General features: G+C 36.8%; 3 protein-coding genes across 4 annotated transcripts in view; all 3 read left to right on the top strand.

Annotated features, from left to right (window-relative positions):
* LOC106292297 (cytochrome P450 72A15-like) overlaps positions 1-173 on the top strand; it is a 9,796-nt gene extending 9,623 nt beyond the window's left edge. Inside the window, exon 3 of the mRNA XM_013727896.1 lies at positions 147-173. Within this exon, the coding sequence (XP_013583350.1) occupies positions 147-173 (27 nt within the window). The remainder of the gene's footprint in view (positions 1-146) is intronic.
* A 370-nt stretch (positions 174-543) lies between these two features.
* LOC106295905 (cytochrome P450 72A13-like) lies at positions 544-2,564 on the top strand. The gene is made up of 5 exons (XM_013731916.1): positions 544-820; positions 905-1,122; positions 1,296-1,543; positions 1,626-1,995; positions 2,065-2,564. The coding sequence occupies exons 1-5, from the start codon at positions 544-546 to the stop codon at positions 2,488-2,490; spliced, it is 1,539 nt and encodes a 512-aa protein (XP_013587370.1). The 3' UTR covers positions 2,491-2,564.
* Positions 2,565-3,775: 1,211 nt separating this feature from the next.
* On the top strand, positions 3,776-5,037 carry LOC106294489 (SART-1 family protein DOT2). 2 transcript variants are annotated; one of them, XM_013730050.1, is made up of 2 exons: positions 3,776-4,590; positions 4,797-5,037. In XM_013730050.1, exons 1-2 carry the CDS (start codon positions 3,994-3,996, stop codon positions 4,878-4,880), a joined length of 681 nt encoding a protein of 226 aa, XP_013585504.1. In that variant the 5' UTR covers positions 3,776-3,993; the 3' UTR covers positions 4,881-5,037. The 2 variants fall into 2 exon arrangements, with proteins under 2 accessions (XP_013585504.1, XP_013585505.1); XM_013730051.1 differs by having other exon boundaries at positions 3,776-4,664; positions 4,797-4,968.
* Positions 5,038-8,816: the final 3,779 nt, after the last annotated feature.

Raw genomic sequence — 8,816 nt, 5'->3', positions numbered from 1 at the left:
AAATCGCAAACATCGTTGTGAGATAAGAACAAAACGTTTCGCGGAAATGCTAGAAAGCAAATCGCAAACACGGTTCCAAAACCCGTTTCTATTAATCGTTTATCAACCCGACTAAAGCTTTAAACATAAAGCGATTTTGAGTTAAGATTGTAAAAGCCGAAAAACCGGACTGACATAAATGATAGAATAAAAACCGGACGGACCGAGCCCGAGCCAGCCGGACGGCGGCGGCGGCGCGCGCGTGGGGAGCTCTCTCTTCCTCTGAGCTGTTTAACCTCTCATGTCATAAAGACATATATATACTCCTCAAAATCAACTCTCCCAACCAATGTGGGATGTTGTTAACTTCATTTCATTAAAACCAACAAGGCTTTTTATAAGAACCCATAGGCCCATTTATTTTCACATTTTGCCATATATTATTTGAGCCATTACGCTTAATAATTAGGCCCAACAATGTCATCACCACATCCATATATATTTAGATCCCAAGAATATCAGCAGATTATCCATATCTCTCATTCTCTTTCCTGGGAAATAAAAATGGAAACATCAGCTGCGTCCGTTACAGTTTCAGTAGCTATAGTTGCTGTGTTGTGGTGGGTATGGAGAACCTTAAACTGGGTTTGGTTTAAACCAAAGATGCTTGAAAGTTACCTGAGAAGACAAGGCCTTTCCGGCAGTCCTTACAAGCCACTCGTTGGTGATGTGAGAAGGGATTATAACATGTCAATGGAGGCAAGGTCCAAACCCATCAAAATAACGGATGATATCATCCCACGTGTTGTGCCTTTCCCTTCGCACATGCTCAAGACTTACGGTATGTTTCTTGATTCCCATCTGCAGAGTACATGGTCTAGACAAGAGCTTTTCAAGTTTTGTATTCACTATGTGGGTGTAACAGGAAGGACATTCTTTACATGGCGTGGACCTATACCAACCATCACCATTACGGATCCTGAGCAAATCAAGGAAGTGTTCAACAAAATATATGATTTCCAGAAGCCACATTCATTCCCTTTGAGCAGACTCATAGCCACTGGGCTGTTTAGTTATGATGGTGATAAATGGGCTAAACACCGAAGAATCATCAACCCTGCCTTCCACCTTGAGAAGATCAAGGTTTTGCCTTCATTTAGGTTTTGATTGCTTTGTGTTAGGATCTAACATGGTATCATAAGTTATATTCTTTTTTTCCTAATTGTTACATGGAAATATATTCTAGGCGATTTATTAATCTCATAGATAACAATTTGGCTGACACAATTTTGTGACACTTGTGCTTCTATGTACAGAATATGATACCTGCTTTTCACCAGAGCTGCAGCGAGGTTGTTGGCAAATGGAACAGTATAGTCTCGGACAAAGGGTCATCTTGTGAGGTGGACGTTTGGCCTTGGCTTACTAGTATGACTGCTGATGTGATCTCTCGTACTGCTTTTGGCAGCAGCTATAAAGAAGGGCAGAGGATATTTGAGCTCCAAGCAGAACTAGCACAGCACCTTTCACAAGCTTTTAGGAGAATTTTCATCCCTGGATACAGGTAATAAAACCTACTTCAATCATGGTCTGACCATGTAATCTCTATTAGGAGACATAAACCATGTTGTTGTTCTTTTGTGTAGATACTACCCAACGAAGGGTAATAGAAGGATGAAAGCAGCAGCTAGAGAAGTCCAAGATATACTGAGAGGGATAGTTAACAAAAGGTTAAGGGCCAGAGAAGCTGGTGAAGCACCAAGCGATGACTTGCTAGGCACACTTCTTGAATCAAATTTAGGACAAGCTAAAGGAACTGGAATGAGCATCGAGGATGTGATAGAGGAGTGCAAGTTGTTCTACTTCGCCGGGCAAGAGACAACTTCAGTACTTCTTGTCTGGACAATGGTTATGCTAAGCCAACACCAAGACTGGCAGGCTAAGGCACGAGAAGAAGTGAAGCAAGTTTTTGGTGATAAAGAACCTGATACAGAAGGTCTTAACCATCTCAAAATTGTAAGTAATACCAAATCAGAAACCTTCATGTGACGTTATGTTTTGTTGAATATTTTTAATCCATTACAGATGACGATGATACTATATGAGGTCCTTAGGCTATACCCTCCAGTTATCCAGCTTACACGAGCCATTCACAAAGAGACGAAGCTCGGTGACCTGACGCTGCCAGGTGGCACTCACATCACTCTACCTGTTATGCTAGTCCAACGAGATACCCACATGTGGGGAAACGATGCAGAGAATTTCAAGCCCGATAGATTCAAAGATGGTGTCTCAAAGGCAACAAAGAGCCAAGTCTCATTCATTCCCTTTGCGTGGGGACCGAGGATCTGCATAGGACAGAACTTTGCAATGTTGGAGGCAAAGATGGCAATGGCATTGATACTACAGAGATTCTCCTTCGAGTTTTCGCCTTCTTATGTTCATGCTCCTTACAATGTCTTCACCCTTCACCCACAGTTTGGTGCTCATCTTATCCTCCACAAGCTATAAATTCCATAACCACAAGACAATAAAAACACTGGATGTGGCCCCATTATTTAAATTTAATTTACTTTTTTCAAGCATATAATATCCAGACCAGAGTAGTAGAAGTAGAACTCAAACTACTCACTATAGATCTTTCCTGGCTTTCAGATAATGTTACATTCCATTGTTCTACTATCAAAACTTGATGAGACTCATGACTGGTTCAAGAATTGTAAAGGCCGTTGGACAAAATATATATATATATATATATATTAGGTATTTTGTATATTAATTTTTTTTAATTAAAAGTTAAAAATAGGTATTTAATATAACTGATTTAGGATTTTGTATGAGACCTCTTTCATTAAAAAAAATTACTTTAAACAGATAAGCTAAATTTAGCTAAAAATATATTTATACCTATTTTTTGTTTATAAAAATAGACTTATGCTTTCATCCCATTTACATATTGAAAGAAAGGGTTTATCCATAAGATGCAATTTTTCTTAAAAATTAGTGTGAGCATTTGCGTAGATCTCTGATACCCTAGATTAATAAAATAAAACATGTTAATTTTATCAAAAAGTTAAAATTTTGAATTCGGACCCTGGGCAGCTGCACTTTGTTCCCTCCTCTCAACATAATTATGTATGCCATATATTAGTCAAAAGAATCTACATCAACTATCTGTGGTGTGTAATGTAAGATATGACATGTCTGGTGCGTAATGTAAGATATCAAATATCTTTAGGTCTTGTACTATAAATAAGGAAGCTTGGAATGTGTTGTGATCCAAGCCAAGTGAGATGAGTGAGCTAAGTCCTAAAAAGTCTCTCGAGTTCTTTGTAATATCTTTTGAGTACTTTTAATAAAATAAAAAAAAAATTGTTATAAATCATTTGTCTCTATCTTTAAAAACTTGATAACATCTCTTTTGTGATTGTACCAACTATGTGTTTTAAATTTGATTTCTAAGCAGCCCCTGATGATACTTAACCATTACATGCTTTCACCTGTGATATCTATGGACTATGTAGTATGTCACATTTCAGATTCTTTACCTTCAGTTAGTTCTGCTGATTCGTAAAGTAACTAGAAGAAGAAACAAGAAAGAAAGAAACCACCAATGTCTTCAAACAAAGCCTCTTAATGGGCTTTATTGATTTAAAACCCTCATATTTTCATTGTTTTGATTCAATTTTGGGCCATTTAGGTGTTGAAAAGTCAATATGGACGTGCTTGAGTGATTGACCAATAAAAGTTTAGGGCTTTCGCTCGTGCGGCGCAAATAATTCTTCTAGTCAGCAGCCGCCCACCTCGGAAGTTCTCTACCCTTCTTCTTCAACAATTCATGTATATATAACTGCCTCTTCTCTCATCTTCTTTTCTCGGTATGTATTAGGATTGTAACCTAGCTAGATCTCTCTTGTGGTCTCTATACATATATGTCACAAGGCATAGAGAATAATTAGGGTTTGGATTCTATAGGGGATTATTATTTCACAATTGTGTTGGATTTTCATAAGAATGTCTCATCTCAATATTGATATGAAGAAGAATTCGATGAGGAAGAATAAGAAACTGGTTATTAATATTGCTGCTGTAAAGAAAGAAGGTCTCGCTTCAAGATTTGAAACTGATCAGGATCTTGGTTCTTCAATAAAGAATGAGAAAAAGAGGTTTGAATCATCGGAGAGACAAAGAGATGTGTTTGATCAAAGGATTCGTTTCAAAGCTAATGAAGAGATTGATGATCATGGTTCCCATGATCGTTCTAGGGTTAGAGACGGAGTGATGCGTGAGGTCGACGTCGGTACAGGATTATCTGGGGCGTTAAAGCTTCTCAGAGAGCAAGGAACTTTCAAGGAGAAAAGCAGCAGCAAGCATCATCTAGGTGTTAGAGACAATCATGGTAAAGATGACAGATTCAAAGATGCGTTTAAGGATATTAGGATTGATAGGGTGGATGAATTTGGCAGGATATTGACTGAAAAAGAAGCGTTTAAGAAACTTTGTCATGGGTTCCATGGGAAGAGGAAGCAAGAGAAACGGATGAGGAAACATGAAGACAGCTCAAAAAATATATTGGAGTCTTCAGATAGAGCTGTGGAAAGAATGAGACAGGTTCATGCCGAGTTGAAGAGTCCTTACGTTGTTCTTTAGTCTTAAACGTCTCTTTCATATGCTTTTGAGATTTGGTATTTTGCATGATGTTTGAAGTTTTAAACTGCATGTTTTTTTATTACATCACAACTACATTGTTTCTTTTTTTTTCGTTCACTAACGTTTTTCGCATTTCTCTCTGATGTTTTTCTTTATGGCTGTATCAGGGAAATAACATCAATGCATCCCACGTCAAAACGAGCCCATATAGAGACGATTTCTTCATCTTCCATGAGGGCCTAGCTATGTAGTGAGAACCTTAGGGATAACTTCACTGAATTGCCTGAGAGCATTCTTAGCGTAATTCTGAGTCATCTTACAACTCTGGAAGCTGTTAGGACTCTGTTTTATAAAAAGGCATGATGAAGCCAGAAAGGTATAGATTCTCCGTTGCTTTGAGATGTTCAAGTGTAGATGCACACGCTTTGGAAAGTATACCATCAGTACATTAGCTTCTAAGCTTGAGAAGATCACATTCTCCGGGAACATTACACAAAATATTCTTCTGCCTTTTCCGCCGTCTATACCTGATACCTTCATTGCCCTCACCAGACTCACTGGCCCCAAAGGTTCATTCTATTGAGGCTTGAGGTTAGTTATTTACTTATTCCCTTGAACTTTGTTCAAAGCTTTCTTTTCAGTTCACTCACGTCTCTTTTATCCTGGTAGTGTCCTTAGATTAGAAGGGAGTTTAAGATGATTTACATACGACATGATTTATGTATTCAGGCACTTCCTCAAGACCGCATCCATACTCGAGATGCTCAGCATCCACATAAGTCACATAACTACAATATATTATATTGAATGCGGTGTGACACACCCCATATTGTTTTCTCTTCTTCTGATTTTTCCTTTTACCGTGATGTGGAGATGTTAACTTGATGATCACGCAAGTTTTTGAATCCTAAAGGCCAATGGTGACTCGAGACTTACCGCAGTAGAAGTAAATCAAGACTAAAGTAAACCTGCTTTATTGGACTACTTGAAAATGGCTGTTTCGCTTTTGGCAAAACGATGAAGAGGAGCCAGCTATTCAGCGTACAAGGCTTTGTCTGTTTATGGTCAATAAAGCAAGAGTCTTTGCAATGAGGATAAGATCACAGAGCATCTCCAACGGCTTGATACACGTCACCATGGAGGCGCTGCAGTACGAGTAACCTAATGCATACATTACATATAAAGGCATTGAGGTAATGAGAGAGAGTAGGATAGAAAAGAGTGATAAGAGAAAAGATTGTCATTATCATAAACTTGTTACAATCGTTTTCTCTAGTTACATGGAGAGTTACAGAGTGAGTCTAAGTACTCGTGAATGGTATTAGGCGGGTCACTTGTATCTCCTTGTTGTAATCACCGATTAGAGTGGATTCCGAGCAAAGTCTCGGCTAGACGTAGCTACCCTAGTTAACGGAAGTGAACTGGTTAAAGTTGTGTGTGTGCTCCTGTCTTTTCATTTCTTCAAACTGCTAAACACTTCTCATTCCGAGCAAAGTCTTGTGTTTGTTGTGTCTTGCTGTACAAGAGAAGTCGACACTCTTGAGTGGCAGTAGACCTAAACACGTGAAAATCCACAACGACCTGTTTTCTAGTCGTTTAAACACTAATCGAAAGGTCGTGAGTGAATTGAGTTCGAAAAGAGCACTCAAATGCGTTAGAGCAATGCTCAAAGTGCAAGAGCCACATCTATCAGTATTAAGGCATGTGATTGCAAACGCCAAGATTCTTCAATCAGTCATCCTTGTCACAGCTCAACCAATCACATAGAAAGATGAAGAGCTAGTCTTGTCTTATCCCAATGCCTCACCTCAGTGTACTACCGTCTTCCAATTCGAGAGCCCCACGTTTCCTTGTTAGTCACGTCAACATTTCATCATCTTAATGTGTTTTGATTCTCTCAGTAGAACTTTACTATGGGTTCTCTGTTTAATAAACGAATATGCCTTTTGGACAAGCTAAAGACTACACGAGTGTTAATGTGCCCTTAACCACATGCAACTTCTTGTGCCACTCCCACTGGACCACTATACCATGCATTATTTATTTGGATATGATGCAGCATCCTCTATTGTCTTCTTTTATCAACTCTTATCATATTTATTTGGTATAATAAAAAGACAATATCAGACTGAATCTTAGAAAATTGTTTATATTAAACTTATGGTCCTCTGTTTTCTGGTCTAGAAATATTGAAAAAGTTGTTTTGGTGTTATGCGTTAAAAAGATACTCTCCTTTATTTGATGTAATAGGTGACACAAACTTATTGGCATAATAATATCGAGAAGGATGTGTTTTTCATATTGAACTATAAATTAGGTTCGTTGATTCTTTTTGAAGGCTACCAAACAAATCAAGAAACAAAATCTGCTCGGCGGAGATATTCCTGCTCATGTAATTACCACTTCAGAATACAGCCAATATAAGTAAAGGCTATCTTTTTCGTGTGGTGAAGCCCTGTCCTCTGCAGTGTTTAAATTAAACGGTACTACTCTCGATTCTAGAGAATTTTCTGCTCTACTTGTTGATTTATTTTTGTTTTTATCTGTTACAAATGGAAATCTGAAAAATACTTCACGGTTACCCTAAAATGAATATGTGAAGCGATACAATCTAGCTTTTCAAAAGCCGTACTAAAAGAACTTCAAGAATATTATGTCAGGTCAAACAAAATGTTTGGATTGACTTATATGTCATGTTGAAAACTAAACTTGAAAATCTCAAAAATTTAATTAGTATCAACGTGACATTTTTTTCAAAAGAAATTATTAAATGTATGGAACATTTTTGGTTAGGGAGGCTTTATCATGTCTTGTTTCTTTTTGCAGTGATATAGAGATACCGACTTTACACGTTTCCAATATTGTATAGTATGATAATATATTAATAGCTTATTGACATATTAAAACAAAAAAAGACCAGTGAACTTCGTAAATTTTATATTATTAAAGAAATGGTCACCACAACGAAGAAAATGTGATGGAAAATGAAAGATCAACTTTAGTTTAAGTGTATAAACATTGTCCACCTCTCCCCACATCGTTATATTAAATGATACTAATTTTGTGTGGCTTACAGATGTGAGATTCTTGTCCATCCGTGATGTGAAAATGTCTTTCTCATGCTTTTAGCTAATGGACTTTGCATCTCACCCATATGTTAAAATATACCTCAAATTATATAATTAAGTACAAAATATGTATGTGTTTCAAAAAAAAAAAGTACAAAATATTTACAAAACAGATAACTCAAGAATCTTCCTTTGGTTCCGATCAATCAAAGAAACATTTTACGCAAAAAGAAAGTTAGAAACGAACGTCAGTATGCACAATTGACCTTATATATCAATTAATATGTTATTTTCACAATTGTTCCAATGTTTTTATCATTCCTTTTTTCTCTTAGAAAGAGAGAGAGAGAGAGGGAGAGTGAGAGAGACCAACGAGAGTTGCAATCTTATTATATTTGATTCTATGAGCATGATTAACCCAGAATTTTTAAGATGGGGTTTTTAGCGGAAGTTAAAAAACTGTTTCTTAACTTTTAACTAAAAAAACTAAGACCGGATTCTTAAATAAAGAATTTAAGAACCGGTTCTTAGCTTTTTTAGTTAAAAGTTAAGAAACCGTTTTTTAACTTTCGCTAAAAACCTCATTCTAAGAATCTCGGATTAATCATGGTCTAACGTTCTAGTGGCGACAACAGCACGGTCGTTGCGATAGTCATTATCCTACTTTATTTTTTGATACTCAAGTCTTCTCGTTTGTTTAATACGTAATGATCGTAATTGCTAGTTAACACTATAATGGTATTTGTAGACAACTCACTACAAGAAAACAGCGGCATACTGAGGGAAAAAATCGTCGGTATGTCGTCGGAATAACGCTATTCCGACGATATACCGACGAAAAAAGTCATCGGAAATAACTCCTCAGAAATTTATCTTTCCTCGGAAATCCCTCGGAAATTTCCGACGGAATTCCGAGGAAATTCATTTCCTCGGAATATTCCGAGGAATATGTCGTCGGAATATTCCGAGGGATACACTTCCTCGGAATATTTCCAAAATTCAAAAAAAAAATTATAAATTTATTTTTTTAAATTCAAATTCAAAAATATAAAATTATTATTGAAATAGAAAACATATTTAAAATACAAAAAATAATAAAATAGTTTTTATAAATAAAAA

Source organism: Brassica oleracea, chromosome C5 (assembly GCF_000695525.1).
Source record: "Brassica oleracea var. oleracea cultivar TO1000 chromosome C5, BOL, whole genome shotgun sequence".
In the NCBI taxonomy this organism is placed as follows: Eukaryota; Viridiplantae; Streptophyta; class Magnoliopsida; order Brassicales; family Brassicaceae; genus Brassica; species Brassica oleracea.
Note: the sequence above shows the minus strand (reverse complement) of the source record. Positions and strands in the feature narration are given on the sequence as shown.